This window comes from Pleurodeles waltl, chromosome 3_1, assembly GCF_031143425.1.
Source record: "Pleurodeles waltl isolate 20211129_DDA chromosome 3_1, aPleWal1.hap1.20221129, whole genome shotgun sequence".
Taxonomy (NCBI): Eukaryota; Metazoa; Chordata; class Amphibia; order Caudata; family Salamandridae; genus Pleurodeles; species Pleurodeles waltl.
The window spans coordinates 162926784-162949081 of NC_090440.1; the positions used below are offsets into that span (position 1 = coordinate 162926784).

The 22298-nt window shown below is 46.0% G+C and overlaps 1 protein-coding gene across 1 annotated transcript in view; it reads right to left on the reverse strand.

Moving 5' to 3' along the window:
* Positions 1-638: 638 nt before the first annotated feature.
* The window catches only part of LOC138283171 (uncharacterized), a 39564-nt gene continuing 17904 nt past the window's right edge, over positions 639-22298 (reverse strand). Inside the window, exon 2 of the mRNA XM_069221242.1 lies at positions 639-1588. Coding sequence (XP_069077343.1) covers positions 1538-1588 — 51 coding nt within the window. The 3' untranslated portion in view covers positions 639-1537. The remainder of the gene's footprint in view (positions 1589-22298) is intronic.

Sequence of the window (22298 nt, forward strand, 5' to 3'; positions counted from 1 at the left end):
ACTTAAAAAAAAAAGCTTATCTACAATTGTTTTTACCGCTCCTACTGTCCCTTGCAGCTGGTGTGTACCTCTAAACTGGCACTTGCTAATGGACAACTGTAAACTATATTTCAAACCCCTCACCCACCAAAATGTTCAATAAGCTCGTCCCTGAGCCCTTGGACCCTACCACCTACCTGAAACTCCCAGGGGGCGTAGGGGTTTCTGCCGACCCGCCACAAGACCGGTATAGTGGTCATAAACTGGCAGCAAGTCGTGACAGACTATACAGCCTACTAACAGCGAATGTCAGAAACAAGTAGTTTGTGGGAGATGCAGCTAGGTAGAAATATTGAGATAAAATGTTTAAGTGCAAATGCTAGAGAGCAGTGGTTCCAAGTTCAGAAGTGCAGCTGGTCACCCCTGAAGATTCTCTAAAACCTGTTCCTGTGGTATAGCGTTACATCACACTCCCAGTCATATCAGGACCTGATGTACAACATAGGTCAAGAAAGAGAGGTAAATGAAAATGATTACAGTGGTCAGTAGTATTTGAATTCATGCCAAAAGTAAAGAAACATACATGATATGAAAACATAATTTTTATTTCCATTAATCACTGCGTGACTGCCTTTAATTCATATTACTTTCTTCTTTGCTTTTTAAATCTTTTCCTTTTTCTTTCGGTCTTACAAAGTAAAGTAACAAATATACCTACAAATGTAAGCTTTTATTATTCAATAATGAAAAAATAATATATCTAAATGGAGCACAATGGACCCTCTTGTATTATTATAGCTGATTTATAAAATGGAAAAGGTAGGTGGCGCAAATATTTTTAAAAAAATCTTGTTTATATGCCACAACCATAATGACTGAAAGAAATGTAGTTAATTACTTCTGTAAAATGTGTCACAAAATATTCTGCATCTTTATTTTTTTTATGAGTCAAGTCCTTTCAGTCTCATTATAGTGGGTAGTTAGTTGAATAGCATTTAGATATTATAAGGACATATTTATCAAAAGGTAATGTTATTAACTACACGTTAGACATTTTAATATGATATTGGAATAGAGTATATGTTTGGAGAGTTTGTTACGGTAAGGGCTGTGGTCCACTTTAAGAACCACCTACAGCTGGCAATAAAATGTTATTTAGCGTTAGGCAAGATTCTCACCTTGACCATGCACAATCAGATACTGGCTCATCTTTAGGAACACTGTTTTGTTCCTGAAAAGGATTCGGATAGTTAGGTTTGGTGGCTTACAGTTTATTTTACCATTTTTTACCATTCTTTAAAAGCTGGTCAGTCAAAAGCATCTTTGCTTACAACAATCTTAAAGCAATGTCGTGGTGTCGTAAAATGTTTAGCCACAAGTACATGAGCCAAGATTATACAAATAATACATAATTTCATATTTAGATGTATTCACTGTAGCACATCCACAATCACAATATCTGTCTAACTGAAGATTATGTAGACTGTGATCGATTTGCACAATTTTCTGTTTTGAAATGACCGAGATGTGCACACCAAAATATGTGTTGATGTTGGACTTAGTTCTTATTCTTTCGGCCAACGAAGAAGAATCCTTTTCGGTGGTCATTCTATGAACACAAAAAGTAAAAAAACAAAAGATGGATTAAAACATATTAATACTATCTGAAACTGTAGCAACGTGTTTCATGTTCGGCTTGTATTGGTTATATGTCACTGTATTGGGTAGCACCCCGTCTTAGGCTTTTAGAATAAAAAATGGCATAATCCTGAATGTAGGGCAAAATACACTACTTTGAATAAGGAGAGGGCTTCTAAAAGCAGCATCGCACACGGTTGGAGGGCTATGGTGCTATTAGAATATTACACTCACTAATGGTAATTTTTTTAAGCTACACGTGGAGAAATTGAAAGATAAACCCTGGAATGTTGTAATAGAACTGTACCAGACATTATTGGCCCTCTGCCATACCACTGCCTTCCGTACAGCTCCCAGCTGTAACGTAACAGCTGTTAATGAACATCCTCGTAGTCACAGGACGAGCCACAGGTGAAAGTGCATTACAAGGGGTAGTAATTAGCAGATATTGCCCTGCAGATGAAGGCAAGAAGTCTACTAACACTCATACACACAAACCCAACCAAAATAGGCAGCACTGCGAGACCATGAGCAGATTTAAGTGAATTGTTGGCTATTTAAAATGGCTCCATACACATTCAGTGCTCCCTCAGTCTCTTGTAATGGAGCTGCCACTGCGTAAATGGCTATGTGGGATTCACCACTTAATTTTGGTGAAGGGAAAGTCAACGAGCCAAAGAAAAAAAGAAAACATCTGTTTACATGTTTCTGCTTTACTTAAGCTGACTGGGCTTCCTTAGCCACATAAAACAATGGGGGAGGAGCCTGGACCGCCTTCTGAGTACCTGTAACTGTGAGACAAGAGTCAGAGGGAGCGACATGGGAGGATGGAACCTTAACTTTCAGGTGAGAGGCTGCTAATGCTGCTGCAGTGCTCTCTATGTATCCACAGGATAGGCTAACCAGCCAATAACGCTCTCATTGCGGGCCTGTAAGATTAACTTCAGCTAGCGAAGGTAACATTCTGATTGGCTGACCAGTTCCCAATCTTCCACTTCAAGTAATATTTTAGCCACAGGATCTGCCACAATGGGGCATACCAGCCATTCAAAGCACTGTTAGACTGGTTAGCCTTAGGGTGGTCTTCCCCAAACCTTTTACCTGCATTCTCTATTTTTGCTGGCCTTATGATTATGTGCATTGTACTGCTGCTAGCCAGTGCTAAAGTGCATGTGCTCACTCCTTAAAAAACTAATATTGGCTTATCCCCAGCTGGCATATTTCATTTACTTATAAGTCCCTAGTAAGGCCTGTATTGTGCCTCCCACTTACGCAGCCCTTTAAACATGTCTCATGCCTGTCATTGCAACCTGTGTGCAGTTATAAAATACAATATTGACCTGTCAAAATGAACCTTTTGCCAGGCCCAAACTGTCTTTGTTAATACATATTTGCCACCTAGGGTAGGGTAGGCCCTAAACAGCCCACAGGGCAGAGTGGACTGCAATTAAAAAGTAGGGCATGTAATTTTAAGTTTTAAATATCCTGGTAGTAAAAACCTCTTAAATTCTCTTTTCACTACTGAAAGACCTACCTCTCAGATAGGATAACATTGGAGTTTCCCAGAGAAGCTCTAGGGGGTGGTCTGTGGTAGCATATGGCTCCAGTGGGGAGTTAAACTCTTCTCACTTTGGAAACAGAGGGCCAAACCAGGTACACCCCCGTGAAAGCCATTCTTCTAGCTAAATTTAGGATGCCAACTACCAACAGACAGGGGTGAGGATGCACAGCCCCCAGCTTGGCTGGAGCAACGACGGCAGTGATGGAGGAACGCATCATGAGCCGCACCAACAAAAACATAAGCAGAACCCAAAACAACGAAAGTGGTGGCTGACCTCCAGCGGACATCATGACCGGTGTTTGACAATAGATTAGTGGCACTGGCTGAGAGGGGAAGGGTCAGGTACTACAGGCACTGAAGTGTCATCACTGTTGGGGAAGGTATGGGGGTGGTGGGACGCTTCCCCGGGTCACACCAATAACACTGGATGAGATATTTGAACAGTACCTGTTTCTCTGGTGGGGGTGCTTCAGGGTCTACGCAAGTCTTCCCTGTGATTGCTAAGGGCCAGTTATGCTGCCACAGGCCTGCTCTACAGACTCAAGATGGCTGTGTTTTTTTCTAGACAAGTTATATGGGCGATGAACATATAATGAATTGGCGGAGCAGCAGATACAGGAGCCACAACACAGTAGAGTGGGGTTAATTGGGGTGTTTATTGTTTAAAGGTTTGCAGTAATGGGGATACCTTACCCCTCCTTTGCAGTCTATTCACACAGTGTCTGGTTACAGGGAGGAGGGCAGGGACAGGCACACAAGTGGGATGATTCATCATGCACTTAAACTGTTGAGTTAGAATGTGAATGGTCTAGCAGATAAGATGACAAGCATTTGCAATGCAATGTGTCTCGCATTTGCTCGAGTTAGAGCTATTAATGTTGTAAACTCCTAACCTGACTTTTCTTGCCACATAAACTGATAATGAAAACTAAAACAGTTTCACATATGCGAACCGGTGTTCGCCATCAGCATGAAAAAGAAACAGAAATTCGCTTGCAGTGAAACGTATCGGCAAAAGTGCAATTATCCATGTAACCGGCAAAAGTGCAATTATCCATGTAACCGGCAAAAGTAGAATTATCCATGTAACAGGGTAGATGTCATCCAAAGCGCTCGACTACTGCCCAGCGAGATCATGCTGCGTAGAAAATTAAAAGAAATAGTGCAGAAGCCATTCGGAAAACACGGAGCCTCGTATGTTTTCAGTAGTTTACTGGTGCTGTAGAGGAGAGCTAAACACCAGAATAGGCATGACATATGCATCCCTTTCACTTATGAAATCAAGGGAATTTTAAAAGGCAAGCCCACAAACCAACCAAACTGATGGGCATGGTTAAAAGCCCACAGAGAGATTACAAAAGGGGCCACAACGCTTGCGCTCACTCAACCCTAAAAAGGGGATTGGTGATGAAAGCATTGGCAAGATATGTGGCAAATGTGGTTTTCCTGCAGGTAACACATATGAAAGGTAATAAGGGGATGTTACTGGCAGGGGGAAATATGGGATCCTTGTGCAAGCAGGCTACTCTTATAGCGCTAGAGGGGTGGCAAATTCTAATCAAAAGATCCTTGATCTTTCAGGTGTAACCAGAGTGGGTGGATGAGCCGGGGCGTTATACTCAATGTTTATGCTCCTCCGGGACTTCAGGAAGGTGCACTGATTCACTTAGGCAAATTACTTGCTGAACTACTGCAGGCTAGCACCGTGGTCGGTGGCGATTTTAATATGCTGCTGGATGGTCAGCTCGACAGAGTCCAGGACAGACAGACCCATAAGAAAGGCCACAAGAAATTAAATAATTTTCTTCAGGCTGGGGGTATGGAGGGAACTCCATGGACTTTGTCAGTGTTACTCCTTCTACTCCAGGGCACATAATACCCACTCCTGTATTGATTTCTTCCTTTCCCGGGGGCGTCTCTTTATAGGTAGATGCTGAATATAAAGCCAGGGGGATTTCTGACCATTCCCCACAAGTGGTAACAATGGGCTCCCCATAAGTGGGGTAGGAGCGAATGGCGACTCACAAACGTGGAGGTGGTGATGTGGCTGCAGATGGCCGCCGCCCAATATTTTGAAGAAAATACTAAATTGGCATAGGAAGCCATCATCTGGAGGGGGTGAGGATTATTGCTGAGGAGGTGTGAGATAGATGTAAACTCAAGAAATGCTGCATGACCCTAGAGCGAGACAGAAACACTAGTTAGAGAATGAATACGCAGTATACTCATCGGTTGAGATGAAGACCCACCACCTTGAAAAGGTGGAGGAATACCGCTTGATGACAATTGATACACTTAAATTATAATGCATGCTACAGGCAAAATGTATGTACGAGGCAGGAGGCAAGGCAGGGAAAATGTTGGCATGGCTTAGTATGCGAGACCAAGATAGGCATCAAATACAGAGAGTTCAAGATCACGTTGGCTCCCGAGTAACGGGCTCCAAGAATATCATGGAAACTATGAAAGGGCATCTGAGTGAGAACTATGAAAGTAAAATCCAACTCAATGCAGAGGATATGCTTGATTTTCTTCAGGAATGCCCTTGTTGGAAGCTTGATCAACAACACGTGGATGTGCTGAAAGAGGATCTGACTGTTTGGGCGGAGCAAACTGTGCTGACTCAACTACAATCTGGGGAGGCACCATCCCTAACCGGCTACCGGCTGAGTTCCTTAAGAAAGTAGCTACCATAGTGACATCATACCTACATAAGATGTTTGAAGAAGCACATAGACAGGATGAGTTCCCTCCAGACACTAACCTAGCAACTATAGTACTGATCCCGGAAAACCATTAGACTGGTGGGACTCATATCACCCGATATCAGTACTTAATGCAGACATGAAAATACTATCTAAGATCCTCACAAATTATTTGAAACAGTAATCCTTGACTTGGTTCATCCAGAGCAGAATGGCTTTATGCCATACCAATTGACAAGACTGAATCTTCGGCGCCTCTGGAATAATGCCTCACCTCTCCCACCGTTGACCTGGCTGGCACAGCATGGTCCAGCGGGCGCTGGCAAGACAGTCCTACGGCTCCGTGCTCAGGGTGCGTTCTATCTTGTTTCCTCTGCCCTACCACCTCTGCTGCTGTGTGGGATTGGTCTTCTCAGGCCTCCTGGCAGCCCCCCGCTCGTTGCCCCAGATCAAGGAAATAGTCCGATAGGTCCCAGTGGGGCCCGCGGCCTGGACCCGTTGCGGTTGCCGTCGGCTGGTCTTCGGGCCCAAGATGGTAGCCACCGCCGCCGATCTCTGGCAGTTCATCCCAGCATTGATAGGTCTCTGGGGGCCTCCACTTTCAGCTCCCGGCTGAGGCGGTCTCACAAGAGGCTCCGAGGGAGTTTTGGCCTTAGCTGGCTTCCGAGGCCAGCGTCAAACACCCAGGCCGCCCTGATCATGATATAGGTCGCCAGAGCAGGCAGGCCTCAGACGCGGTGGCTCCTAGCCAACAGGAGGTCGGGATTGTTGGCAAGTCACATGCCTGATGTTCACAGTCAATGATGCGGGTATGATGGCTCGTCTGGTGGTCTGATGCACTGCTGGGGCCTGGAGAGTCACGCCCTACTCCATGCCCCTGCAGGCCACTCACTCAATGTACTCCTTTTAACTTGTTCTGGAGTCCAAGCAGTCTCTGTTAACAGATGGAAAGGTTGTAGTCAGAAGCTAAGCAGCTTATAGAATTGTTTGTTGTTTTTTTGTGAAGATAGCTTTCTGAAGTTCAACCCACTTTTTGTCATGCTCACTGATTTTGATGTCTTTAATATTTCTTCTGTATGTTGGTATGGAGCAGAGAGCGGTAATGCTAGTCTGGTTTCTGGGTACTTGCACAGAAGATGATGGAAGTTTGATGCTTGGTGGCTGGAAAACACATTTATTTGTATGTCAGGAAGCAGGGATATGTAGATTGCTCTGCGGGATCAAGTTATACAGAGCCTGGGATGATACAAATAATTCTAGCAATTTTAGCTGTTGCGGGTGTTTGTGTCTGCTATAGTTTGGACCCATATTTTTGCTTACCTTACCTTTATTTGTTTTCTCTCTTCGGGCCATGTGGCCTGTTTAGGAGTGGTTACTAATTTCCAAATTTTATTTATTTCATGAATTGGAGCTCCCAAGAGGTTCATATACTAAGCCAATACATAAAATAACGCAGACCAACATAAAACATTAGCTGTAAAATTCCTGAAGAAAATAGAGTAATATCAATTATACATTCAAAATGAAAATGATTATAATACCCCTCAAACACTACATATCACAAAAGCGATCTAAAATGTTTCAAATATAGGAAGATTAAAGAGGAAAATTAGCTTCTTAAGTGCAAAACATTAAAGTTCAAGTAGGCCTATAAAGCGCCTCTAACAGTGCAAAACGGTACCCTAAAGGAAACCACTCATGTTAAAAACCCTAGTGTACCATGGTATTTTCTTCGATAAAGACAGTTGTGCAGCATAGACTTCCAGTCCAGAATAAAAGTGATCAGTAAAATCCAAAATAGTCAACCCACAGCACCACGGGGAAGCATTATAGTGCGACAAAAGGTCCTCAAAACTACCTTGAATAATTCACTTTTAATCATCTTGATTACCACCAATGCAAGAAGACTCAAAAAGATTTAAAAATGACTGAAAAAAATATAAAAATCCTAAAACAGAATAATTTGTTGTGAGGATTAAATACAGTTTCCAAGGCTTCTCCAGCAGAACGAATATTAAAATACAAATATAGGGGGTTTCAGCCATTTTTTCCTAGCCATGGCTAGAGCCGGACAGACAAATAATACATGCTTAAAATTCTGTACACCCAATTGACCAAGATCACAGTTATTATCAGACCCATCCCACTTGGAGATTAGTTCTCTAAGTGGCAGTCTATCTAATCTCAACAAAATGTACAGACCTCTCACCACGTGTGGAAGATTCCAGGCAAGGTACGGCTGAGGTTGTTTAAAAGTTAGTGATTCAGTTAGCTTGGCCAGTCTCCTCTTGCGGCTGGAGAACTCTAAGTCTGAAGAGAAGCTTTTCGACCAAGTCACTTCTTTTAAGATTTTTTCAAAGTGGTGGACGGAAATGATTGAATCAAGTCTTGATTTAGCTCAAGCAATTGCAAAGCTAGGTTATAGTTTCTAAAAAACGTATATTTTCCCATACTAGGGGCTAAGCTATAAACTCTCCTGACCACAACCGCTAGACCCTGTAAAAAAGTGTTCTTAATACCAAATTCAAGCCTTAAAGCTGCCACTGAGGCCGAGTTGTTACGGAAGGCTAGGCATATTAATATCTGCCCTTCCATCCTATCAAGAAAATTCCATTTAGCAATCTCTGTACACTCTGAAGCTTACAAGAGGGTGGCTGGGATCTTTATTTGATAAGCTGTTAGTAAGTGATGGAAATTGCGCCGGCCAACTGCTGTAAAGAAGGCAAATAAAACTTGTGCTTGAGACACAGCCTTAGAGCCGTTATTACGCATGTAATCTTGGTCTCTAAGTGAAGAAGATAAAATTTCCCAAGGAAGCAATAAGATTTTACCCGCTCTAACCTGTGTTGACCCAGGAACCATGAAAAGTTCATTTTGTTACCCAGTTTTTTTCCAAAGAAAACATAATACTTGAAAATAAGATTGATTATTCTGCAAATGGTGCTGTATGGAGTAGAGATTTAACACCGCCAAGCGCTGATTTAGACCTTTCAGAGTAAGGTTAATCACAACTACAGTATATCGTCTACGTATAAAAGGCAAGAAAGTGGATGTCCTCCAATTTTGTGTGCAAGAGTGGTTATCGGTTATTGTGTTCTCCTAATTTCTCATCTGTAGCCTCTCTGCAGATGTCTCCTTTCCTGCAAATTACTGGTTGTCTCCAGCCTGCCTTGTGATTTGTGATACTCCAAACCTGAGGAAACCCGTAACCAAGGGCTCTATTTGGGGCTGTGATGCGCATACCTTTTACAGTTGACCCGTATAATAACTGGATTGTATTCCATTACTTTTCAGGAATAATTAGCAACTCTTTTATAACTGTGTGCCTAAATCTGTTATAAGACTACCTTACATAACTGTTGCAAAGAGCAAGCTGAAGTGTGGAAACAGTCATCCCAGTTGATTAATACAATCAAAAGTGATTTTGAAATAGCAAGATGGAGAGATTTTTTTGCTAACATAGATCAATCTGAAGAGTTCTACTACCGTTTCAGATACTAGTAATATTGATGGAAATTAAGGTGTAGCACAACAGAGGACATCTTGTGATGCCAAGGCTTTGAATTCATTAAATGCAATGTCTGCATCCCCATTTCAGTTCACAGTTTCAGGGAACTGCATTAACCCTACCTTGATGGGCACTTCAGGGTGGGTGTGCTAAAAAATTCAGGAGGACACATAGACCCATATTTAAGAAAAAGTGGCACATCAGCTTTGATGCCCCACTTTTCTCGCGCACCCCCCAGCACCTACCAACACCATGGTTGCTTTGCTACACTAGCATAAATTTTTTTTACACATTGCTATGGATGCATGATTTTAATGCCTTCTCTGAGCAGGCGTTAAAAATGACACCAAAAATGGCATAATGAAATCTTTTAAATTTCACTGCACCATTTTTGCAGGTCTCCTAGCGCTGCATTGCATCACTTTGTAAATATGGTGAGGCAGAAAAGCCACTTTAGCGCCACCTAAACGTAAAAAAAATGATGCTGTGGTGGTCCCGAGGTGGCGCTAGGGGCTCGTAAATATGCCCCATATTCTCTTGGCTGTTAGTTTGGCTCCCTCCAATGGGTCCTTTGCCGGTTGTATACCCCTAAACGGTCAGCATAAGACTGCTGGATATATAAACAAAATGATCAGAGATGTGTGGGGGGGCGGGCATTTTTTTGTGGAAGCACACAATTTCTGCCCAATCAATTATGTAGTCCTGGCTCCCAACTTGTGGGTGAAGCCAAAGTCCGTCTCCAGTTATGCTCACCTAATTGTCTGGCAACAGATGTGAAGTCCAGCCAAACTATAAAAAGCAGCAGTAGGTTTATTAACTCTTAACGTATTATCCAGTGTAAAACAATTTATTGAAAGATGTGTAGTTTGTGGCCAGTGTTAAGACAGATAAGAGACCTCCAGCATGACTGTTACAACCTTTGCCTACTTCTCAAAGACTATGGATTCACATTACTATGGATTTTGTAGTGGAACTTCCATCTTCACGGAGCTACAATACTCTTTTAGACGGAGTAGATAATTTTATTAAATTAGGACATTTTGTACAGCCGCAAGGTCTGCCATCAGCCCCAGACTTAGCTAAAGTACTTCTGAAATAAATAGTGAGTCTACATGGACTGCCCAAAATTATTACTACAGATCTTGGAACGTAATTTGTTTCTCTCTTTTGGAATACATTGGTGAAACAATTGGACACACTTACTTTAAAATTAACAAGCTACCATCTACAGACAGGTGGACAAACAGAACATCTCAAACAGACCACTCAGCAAATGTTTGAGGGGTTTCCATATGAATGGTTCACAGGACTCAAATATGTTGTGTGGGACTGCCCTCACCTCCGCCAGTACTGACATGAAATGCTATCCATGAAAGCCTCGACAACTGGACATCTGCTCCGAGACACTTGGAAGTTGGAAGCACTGGGAATCAAGCACCAGAAGAAATTCAAAACAGTGGCCCAATTCACGGATCTGGCCCTAGCCTTGGCAAAACACTATGTGAAACTGTGATGGAAGAGCACAGCTCCCCCTAGTAGCAAGGCGAGGAGGGCCACGAAGACGTGCTGGGTAGAAGATGAGATGATTGCCCTGCACGGGGAGGATGCCCCGGGGCCTTCACTGCTGCCCTGTGGCCCTGATGTCGGACCAGCTACTGTCACGATGTCTTAACACTGATCAGGAGACTCCCTCCTCCTCATAACATTAGGTTACAAGCAGACTGTCCACTCCTGTCCCCTCATCCAGATGAGCTCGGCCCCTGCTCACCCCAAGGAAGGTGACCTGTGCTTGGGCGGGGGAGGGGTGAGGGGGGACAGTAAGATCCTGCTCTGAATTCCCCTGGAACGGTCAGTTCCCTGATATATAACTAATTGGGACACAACCCCTGCACCCTCAATACCCCTCACCTTCTCCCTCCCTTTGATAGCCGTGCCCCTCCCTCCCCAAGTTGGTCCCCGTGTCTGGATGTCATTGCTAGGTTACAGCCGTGCCATGAAAAACAAGAGAAGACACATAGGTGGTCATTATGACCTTGGTGTCAGGTGACCGCCACGCCGGCGATGGCGGTAGTACCGTTGCCAGGCCGGCAGCAATGACCGCCAAATAATGACCATGGCGGTAATCACCCCCATAGACAGCCAATGTATCACACCAACCGTCAGCACGGTATGACCACTGAACACAGCGGTAGCCACCTACAGGCAGGCGGAAGACAAGGATCCGCCCACCATATTATGACATAGCACACCGCCAGGATATCTGGGGTGGCAGCAACGCCACCAAAAGCCTGGCGGAAACACATCATAGAAAAGGAGACACTCACCTTCAGGGACACAGAGGAGTCTGCAACCGTCATGGAACCTGAACTGCAAGTCTTCCTGATGATGTACCACGCCATGGCCGTCCTCGAGCACCAACGCTGACGAAGACGATGATGGTGAGTACAGCCGCCTAGCACACAATGGAGGGAGGGAGGAGAGAGTGACACACACGCACACACACACACACACGCACAACACACACCACACACCCAGAACCAGCTGCAGAGTAAATCAATGGTAACAGTACCCAGGAGCAAAGAAAGCCAGGACCCATACCTCTGTTCCAACCACTGTAATCATGTTGGATGAAAATCCCAAATCCAAAAACATACACAACCGCATATTTACATGCAGGCCCAAAGGCCAGTTCAAAGTCTCCAATGCCCACAGGGCAAGGTCCAAACCCCAACTTGACTCCTGACAACATTGGGACTCCACTGTTCAGGGGCATCATGTTGGAAATGGTTCTGGAGGGGGCTTTTTGCCCACTGGTTCTGGAGGGGGCTCCTTGCCCACTGGTTCTGGAGGGGGCACCTTGGCCTCTGGTTCTTGAGGGGGCTCCTTGGCCTTAGTTTTGGGAGGGGCCTCCTTGTTTTGGGAGGGGCCTCCTTGGCCTTAGTTTTGGGAGGGGTCTCCTTGGCCTTTGTCTTGGGAGGGGTCCCCTTGGCCTTTATTTTGGGAGGGTCTCTTTGGCCTTTGGTTTTGGAGGTGGCTCCATGGTTTTAGTTGTTTGTTTGGGAAGGGGCGACACTTTAGCCCTCCGTTTTGGAGCAGAGGAGTGTCCTTGGGGCGGGGGGCCGGCGTCGCACTCATGTGCCCCTTAGTAGCAGCTGAAGACTTTGGGGGTGGATCAGTGTCAGACTGGCTGTTTGAGGTACTGGGCTGTGGGGGTCGGACCTTCCTCTTACGGGCAGGATGAGGGGGGAGGGGGAGGAAAGAAGTCAAGGCGGGCAAGGAAAAGCTTCTTAGGGCCAATGGGGTGGTATGTGGGAGGAGGGATGGGAGTGGAGGTAGAGGGAGTGGTTGTAGGAGAAGGAGGTATGCTAGACTTGGGTGCAGTGCATGGAGAGTGTACGTGTGTGAGGTGGATGGCTGTTGGGGGTCCGAATTCGAGCGTTTGTGTGTCTTTGGGGAGGGCAGACAGGGTGGTGGAGGACAAACAACGTGTGGATGGATGTTGTGGTGGTGTCTGCAAGTGAGGTGGGTGTGCTGCATGAGGTGGCGATGGTGGTGACTGCGCATGTGGTGGGTGGGGTGCTTGTCTGCGGGTCTGCTGTTGTGGTGACTGTGGGCAAGGCTGTGCAGGTGGCAGGTTCAGGGACTGTTGATGCAGTGCATGCAGGTGTGAGTGCGGATGTGACTGTGAGGGAGGAGGAGGGGGAGACAGTGGAGGCAGTGGATGATGTTGTGTGTGCCTCTGTGTGTTGGCTGTATGAGTGCTTGTGGACTGAAGTGTACTGCCTGTGTTTGTGTGATGTTTTGTGTGCATGCTTGTCTGAATGTGTGCGTGGGATGGGTTGGGGGTGAGGAGACTGGGAATGGGAAGTGGTAGTGGAAGGGAGGACAGAAGAAACAGGGACACTGGCAGCCATCAGTGAAGAGGCCAGAGCCTGAAACGATCTCTGTAGGGCTGCCAAGCCACCATGAATGCCCTCCATGAAGGCATTGCAGTGCTGCATCTGGGATGCCAGCCCCTGGATGGCATTCACTATGGTTGACTGCCCTACAGAGATGGATCTCAGGAGGTCAATAGTCTCCTCACTGAGGGCAGCGGGGCTGGCTGGGGCATGTCCTGAGGTGCCTGGGGCAAAGGAGATGCCCATCCTTCTCGGTGAGCGGGCAATGGCAACTCGGTGGGAGGCTACTGGGAGGGCAGTGCTGGTACGGGGGTGGCGGTAGGACGTGTTGCTGGGGTGGTCCCAAAAGGGTCCGTTACCACCAGGGAGCTCCCATAGAAGGAGGAATCAGAGTCAGTGGTATCGGCTCCTGTCCCCGCCGTGGTGCTCCCCTCGCCATCTGTCCCACTGGTTCCCTTGGCGTTGGTTGACTTTGCCTCCTGGGTCCCGTGGGCTGCAGCTCTCTCACTCGTCAGTGTCCCTGCTCCTTTGCCAGATTTTTCTAATGCACACATGGACAGGATGACAAAAGGAGAGAGGGGGAGAAAGAAAGGGAGCACAGGGTCAGTCACAGCACTAACAGCACAGATGGCATACACATCACTGTCACCCACTGAGATTGAGAAGGGCAGTATGGACCACACTGGCATACCATTGGCTAAGTACCACAGCAAGTAGAAGACAAACACTGCCATCTGCACACCAGCTGGGATCAATTAAGCCCTGTCTGCCATGGAAAGCCAGCTACCTAGCTATCAAAACATGGATTTCAACCAATTAACTTAAAGTGGACCACGCAGCAATGTCTAAACTGGCATATTGGAGCATCCACTGACTAGTACCCTGCACCCAAATCCCATGCCAGGCAACAGAGATGGTTGTCAAACACACGGTACTCACACCCTTATGGCTGCTGTGATGCCCTCAAGTGCCCATCCAGCTCTGTGTAGCCCATGAACAGTATTCGGGCCATCAGGGTAGGGCAGGCTTTAGCGCTGGTGGCGCCCTGTGTGACAGTCTTTTTTTGGCACTCCCCACCCCATGACCACCTCCACGGACTCACACACTACCACCCAGCAAATATGCCCCTCATATGGCCTACAAACTGTATTTGCCCCTCATCAGGCACACACATGGCCCGTACCTCTGCATTAACACTGCCACCAGCCATACGCCCCCAAATGACACACTGCCAGCACACACACACATCTCCATGCAGCCATGTTGCATGCAACGTACCCATGGTGTACTCACCTGTTGGTCTGGAAGCCCATACAACTGCCCATACAGGGGTAGGACCCCATCCACTTACCTCTCCAACTCCTCCGATGCTAAGGCTGGGGACCTTTCTCCTGTTGCACATGCCATGGCAGGCTCTAGACACAGGTCACAGCAGCACACGCAGTGGAGAGGTAGTCCTGTGGAAAATCAGGAATCAAGTGAAGTGGTAGAAAGAAAATGTCGGTCACGCCTGCGGCGGTGAACACCGTCACTGCCGGCATTGATCATCATTGGTTCCCATACACCATAGAGGGCCATATTAGCCAATGATGAATTGCACGGTGGTGGACACCGCCTCCCGCCATGATGCGAACGCCAGTGGAGTGAGGTCACTTGTACCTGTCCCTGCATACAGGATAGGCGGTTGCCATTTTCTAATGCTCATACACATGAACAGATTTAAAAGTGTGTCATTGTAGTTGCTGTGCACACCTAGACAATTCCAGCGTCCAACATACAAGCATGCTCTGTGTACACTGCTGTAGTGTGTTCATGGTTCCTATTGTCACTCCCTTCTTACTTTTGGGTCCCTTAGGTACCAACCACTGCGGAGGAATAGGAGGAGGAGGCAAACACCCATGTACAGACACCTTGTGTACCTGGCTGCACTGGAGGACAGACACATCATACTCACCTATTGTCTGGAAAGGGCTACAATTACAGAGCTGTGTGCCCAATTGGAGCCTGATCTGCTACCTGATTTCCGTTGCACCACAGTAATACCCCCTCTTGTGCAGGTACTCTCAGTGCTCCATTTCCTGGCAACTGGCCCTTTCCAGGTGTCAGTGAGCTTGGGTGCAGGAATGTCACAGCCAATGTTCTCTATTGTGCTTGCAAGGGTTTTGGCAGCCTTGCTCAAACACATGTGCAGCCACATCGGATTCCCCAAGGTAGATGATTTACCCATTGTGAAGGCTGGATTCTATGCAATGGGACCTATACCACATGCTATTGGGGCCATTGACGGGGCCCATATTGCCCCCAGGGCCAATGAACAAGTGTAGAGGAATAGGAAGAGTTTCCACCCACTCAATGTTCAGATGGTGTGCATTGCTGACCAGTACATCTCCCACGTCACTGCCAAGTATCCTGGGTCGGTGCATGATGCCTTTGTCCTGAGGAATAGCAGTGTCTCACAGCTGATGGCACAACTACAGAGGCACAGAGTGTGGCTTATAGGTGAGCCTGAGTCCCCACCCAATGTATGTCAGTATATGCCTTCAGGAGTCATACCCTCATGCCATTGTGCAGGGCTAATGTGTGTCCCTCACTTCTTGCAGGTGATTCAGGCTACCCAAACCTGTCCTGGCTCCTGACCCCTGTTAGGAATCTGAGAACAGCGGCTGAGAATAGGTCCAATGATGCTCATGGTTGTACCAGGAGGATTGTTGAAAGGACCTTCGGTCTCCTGAAGGCCAGGTTCAGGTGCCTCCATCTGACAGGTGGTTCCCTATGCTACTCCCCTGAGAAGGTCTGCAACATTGTTGTTGTGTTCTGCATATTGCACAACTTGGCCCTCAAATGCTATGTGCCCTATCTGCCGGAGGAGGGGGTGACAATGCAGCTGTGGCAGCTGTGGACACTGAGGACAGGGAGGAGGAGGAAGAGGAGGAGGATGTGGACAACAGGACACATATGATCCAGCAGTACTTCCAATGACACTCATGTAAGACTGTTGAACTAAACATTACTCCATTTTAGTGTGGTGCTGTGTGGCTGTAGCATAATTCCAGTCATTACCTGTGCATCCCATCTGACTGTCACCTATGCCTTCCCTTATTGCAGATGTTGCTGTGGTTACGACAGTGTAAGGCTATGATGTGTACAGACTGCTGAGACACATTTGTAGACTGGATCAACATATTACTGGACATTTACAGAGGATCATGCAGTTCATTACAGTTCAATACATTTTACATTACCTTCAGTCAAAGGACTATTACTCAAGTTGTGTCCAAGGGTGTTTATTGAAAATTTGTATACAATGCAAAGTGCAATAGAGTGGGGTGATGGTTGGGAATGGTCCTGTGTAGTGGGCCAGTCTGTTTGTAGCACAGGTCCAGTGTCCAAGGGCCATAGGAAGGGGAGCAATGGCAGTTCAAAGTGGACAAGGTGACACAGTGGAACAGAAGGCGGACATTCAGGAGGGGCTCATTTCCTGGTGGTCCTCTTGGTCTTAACACTGTCTCTGTTGTCTGTCTGGGTCGCATGGACCGTTTGTGGGGTGGTTCACTTTCTGCAGGGGGAGGGGTGCTGGTGGGCTGTGGGTCGTGTGGCAGGGCCTCCTATCCACTAGCCACAGCAGATGTGGAGGGCTGGTCAGTACACTGGCTAGAGGTAGGGGCCCGCTGGTGTGCTGTGTAATCCCTCATGATGTTGGCCATGTCACCCAGCACCCCTGCAATGGAGACCATAGTGGCGTTCAGGGCCTGCAATTCTTACTTGATCTCTTGGTGGTGTTCCCCCTGCAGCCGCTGGTTCTCCTACATGATGTTTATCACCTGACCCATCTTGTCCTGATATTGTCCCACTGACCCCAGGACCCTCATTGGCTTGAATGTGAGGTGTGGACTGGGGTGCCTGTATAGGTGGGCACACTACTGATTGACATGTCCTGGGGACAGAGGTCTGGAGGTGTTGGGCGGCTGCCGTGGTGTTGGATTCTGAAGGGGAGGCTCTGTAGTGGACTGGGTGTGGGCTGGGGTGGCCGGCTGACCAGTGGTCCCTGATGGGCCAGGGAGTTCATCCAGATCCAGAGCTCCAGAGTTGCTGTCATCACTGGAGGCATCTGAGTAGTTGTGTATCCTTGGCACCTCCTGGCACTTCATTGCTGCTGAGATTGGCTGGGGCACCTGTGGGGATGTAAGTGGTGTATTATGCTACGTCCGTGACATATTATGCATCACTAGCTTCTCCTATATTATTGCTGTTGCCCTGTCACCTTTGTTTGTGTATGGTGATGGATTGTGGGATTGTTAGTTCCCCATGCTGTGCATGCATTAGTGGTGGGTGTACATGCAGGGCTGGAAGGGATGTGCATGCAGTGGTTATGGCATGCAGGACTTGAGATTTAATTTTGGTAATTGTGATGGTGCACTGTGTGGGATGGAGTGGGGTGATGGGTGTCAGAGTGAGGGATCGTAGTTGCATGAAGGTATTGGTGGGTGATAGGTAGTAAATGTTGACTTACCAGTGTCCAGTCCTCCGCCTACTCCAGTGAGTCCTTCAGGATACAGGATTGCCAAGACATGCTCCTCCCATGCTGTCAACTGTGGGGGAGGAGGTCCTCTGGATGGCGAGCTGGTGCCTTGCTGCAAAAGAACACACCTTCCCCGGTAGGTCGTTCCACCTCTTCCTTACGTCATCCCTTGTGCGTGGATGTAGTCCCACGGTGTTCACCCTGTCCACAATCCTCTGCCATAGCTCCATCTTCCTGGCAATGGATATTTGCTGGACCTGTGCTCCAAACAGCTTTGGCTCTACCCTATTTTCTCAACCATGACCCGCAACTCCTCATTGGTGTGACGGGGGTTGCCTTTGTGGGGGCATGGGTGTTGTGTGGTATGTGTGTGTAGGTTGTGCAGAGGATGATGTGTGATGTGGTCGGGTGTGTGGTGTGTGGTGAGTGTCGGTTGAATTGTTAGTTGTGATATGTGTGTGTAGTTCTCTTTTGGATTATCGTTGTGAAGTGTAGCCGTCTTGTGTTAGCAAAGGATTGTGGATGTGTGTTTTATAGTGCTGTTGGTGGGTGTGTGGGGTGTGTGTATTTATGTCAGGTGTGGGGTTTTTGTTCTGGGCAATGTTGTCTTGTTTTGTATTTGGGTGGCCATATACTCCGCGGCAGTGTTCGCCGCCAGTGGTTTACCACCGTTGAATGTCCGCTGTGGTGATTCATGGGTCATTGTTTGGAGGGCGTAGTATTGGTGGCATAACGGTATGGGTAGCAGTACCGACAGTTTATCACTTACAGTGGGTCTGGCAGATTTGTAGTTGTTTTCTGTCGGTTGTGTATGTATGTGTCATAATCTGGAGGACGGACAGCAGTCAGCGTGGCGGTATTCGGTATTTACCACCAAGGTCATAATGAGGGCTGTAGTCATGATCTCTTTTCTCCTGGTTGAATCATATACGATTTGACTCTTCCTCCCGAAGAATGACTCTGCTTATTTTCAAAAGTTGTATTTTACTTCATCCTGTGATATTGGCATGTGCTCAGTAATTGTATGGTCTTTACTGAAAAACTAATGAAATGGTTTTAAAAAATAGATGGTTCACAGGACTTGGGGCCAGAGGTAGGAAGAAAACATTTTGCGAGGTGCAAATTGCGAGTACCAGCGACTCGGAATTTGTACCTCGCAAAATGTTATGCAGAAAGGTGTCTCAGACACCTTCTGCGACTTGCTATGGGGTCGCAAAGACCCACCTCATGAATATTTATGAGGTGGGTCGCAGTTTGCGACCCCATAGCGAGTCTAGGCACTCACGGGGATGGTGGCCTGCTGGAGACAGCAGATCACCATGTCCGTGACTGCTTTTGAATAAAGCAGTTTTTTTTTTTCTTTTTGCAGCCCGTTTTCCTTAAAGGAAAACGAGCTGCAAATAGAAAAAATTCCGAAACCTTTTTGTTTCGGTTTTTTTCAGAGTAGGCAGTGGTCCGTAGGACCACTGCCTGACCACTGCCTGCTCTGAAAAAATATTTTTGTTTGCATTCACAAAGAGGAAGGGGTCCCATGGGGACCCCTTCCCGTTTGCGAATGAGTTACCATCCACTTCAAGTGGATGGTAACTGCGAGTTGATTTGCGACCGCTTTCGCGGTCACAAATCAACTCTACATCGCGATGCGGTCACAAATAGGAAGGGCACACCCCTTCCTATTTGCGAGTCGGAAACACATTTTGCGAGTCGGTACCGACTCGCAAAATGTGTTTCTGCATCGTGTGAGGCCTTTTGCACCTCACAAACGGCGTTTTTTGCCGTTTGCGAGGCGCAAAAGGCTACCTACATCTGGCCCTTGATACCTTGGGTAGCAATTGCTTTGTTTTCTTAAATTACTTTAAGCACTTCATTTGGGTGTTCTCCCTTCTATACAGAAATTGAGGATTGGTAGTTTGCTTCAGCAAACTACATGTAGTCTTCAGTTTCCCCTTGCTTCCTATCCTTTCTCTACTTACACTACCCGAAGCACTCTTCTAAGCCTCCCAGGTATTTTCTTGCACAAACCTGGGAAATTTCACCAGAGTACATTCCTGTATCCTTTTTTAGTACCAGACACAAAACAGCAGCAGCTCCTGCTTGCAAGACAACGAACCTCACAAAAAATGGGCATGATGTGCTTTCTTTACAGAAGATATGGGGCCTGATTACAACTTTGGAGGAGGTGTTAATCCATCCCAAAAGTGACGGTAAAGTGACGGATATACCACCAGCCGTATTACGAGTCCATTATATCCTATGGAACTCGTAATACGGCTGGTGGTATATCCGTCACTTTACCGTCACTTTTGGGACGGATTAACACCTCCTCCAAAGTTGTAATCAGGCCCATGGTGTATGGACTTGATTTGTTTAAACAACTATACTTTCTAAGACTTTAAGATGTCTGCTAACGGTATACCCGGTAAAAAAAATTAGCTAAAGGCTAACAAAAAAGATTATGGTAAAAATCAGAAAATATTGCATGTTTATTGGGTGACATGATGGTTAGCAGACTAGTCACTCATGGTTTACAATACGGTGCAAGAATAACATCAGACACATTTGTAACGACCGCCAGCCTCTATGCTAGACACTGAGATATCTGTGGACATGAAAGTCCCATGTCACATTTCAAAATATATTCTCTGATATGAGTCAATCGAATTTGCACTGCATGGGACACATATATAATTTATTAGGCCCCGATTTCCAAAATATGGTGTTGATACTTTTAGAAACTGATAGACATAGTGTGAAGATGCTAGATGAATTTGAGACGGGAAATTACTGCAGTGAAGTGATTCATATGTAGGATCTGCCAGAACCTTCAACAACTGAAGACCTGCTTGCTAATATATGTTCATCAATTGACATTTAGAACATAGATAGACATGTACTCTTCAGTCTCCCTTTCTGAAACTGCTCACTCATAAGCTGATGCATGTTAGGAATACTGTGTAGGAAGTAACTGCATACCCCCATAAGCTTAGCATCCGTGATGGAAAAGATGTCTACTAAACTCCATCAGCAAGCATAAATAGAAGTTTCCAAATGAATATAAGATCATGGACAATCAACAAAAGGATTGACAAGCACTACTACTGAAGTACTCTTTCACGTACTCTCACTTGCCTTTGTGAAACTGGAAAGGTCAAGGAGAGCAAAGTACGTTCTATTGTAGTCATTTCTGTTTGTACTAACTGTACGTGAGTATCCTCTGGAGTACTGCAGAACTACTACTTTACATACTCCAAAATGCCTTTGTATAGGTTTCCATCATGTCTGCCAAAAGGCAACCAGTTTCAGCAAAGTAGAAAGTGCTGTTTGGCAGGGTCTCGCAATGGGGAAATGTCCTTAACATCGTGTCCTTAAGGACGCAGACGTTTCCCATCCAAGCATAACTACAGGTGAGAGCTGAATTAATTACTAATAGAGCTATGTTGATTAACTGTTAAGAATATGCATTGAATTAAGCTAGCATAGAAAATAATGTGCAATTTGGAAAATGTGTCCATGTGAGTGGTCGCCATCAAATACATAACGCTTTTGATAAATGCCTATTATTAATTGGTTGCCGTGCATGCGTAGAAAATAATGTACTAGTATGTCATATTAAGGGTATTACATTAACGTATTTGTTCTATTAACATTAGGGCTTAAAATCATTTAGTTTGGGCCTAGTCGAAGAGAGCACGTGTTAAACTGCACAGTAAAAAAATAATTTATTAAATGTACATGTTTTGATAAAGTTGAGTATACAAATTGTTCTTTGTTCACACAGCGATGACCAAGCGATTTGTAAATGTATTAGACTTTCTCATGAGCACTGTCTGTTGAAATGTGCTGTACTAGAAGTTGAAACATTGTAGGTATGATGTGTGAGAAGATGATGTTCCAAGGACTGAACAATGGCTGCACTGACTACAGCTAGGATTGCAACAATTCATTACCTGACAAACCTGACCATGGGAACAGGAGAAGAGGGGCCAATCATCGATATGTGAAAGACGGTTTAGTTATATCTTAGATCTGAAGTTCTACCTGAAGTGGACTAAATGTAAACGTACGATTCTTTGACCAATGCCAACTTGGGAAGTTCATTTTAACTTAGCCCGACTGCACAGAGGCGAAGCGGTCATTTTGTCATTTCATTCCTTCTCATCTTTGCGCTTATTATATTCTGTCCAAAGAGTTGAACAGTTCCTGATGATTTATTTTCTGCCTTTGGCTTATTTGCCTAAATCTTTAATGCTGAATGCTGATCCCTTAAATATTGCTTCTTAAATGGTTCAGTTAACTGAGAGTCCCTGTAGCTGAACCATTCCCTTTCACTCTCCCATTGGTGATGCTGACTAGACAGATGTCCGCCTGACGAAGAGACTATGGTGGTCATTATGACCCTGGCGGTCTTCTGACCGCCATGGCAAAGGTGGCATTTTTCACCCCAACAGGCTGACGGTGAAGACCTCCACATTATGAGTGTGGCGGGTTG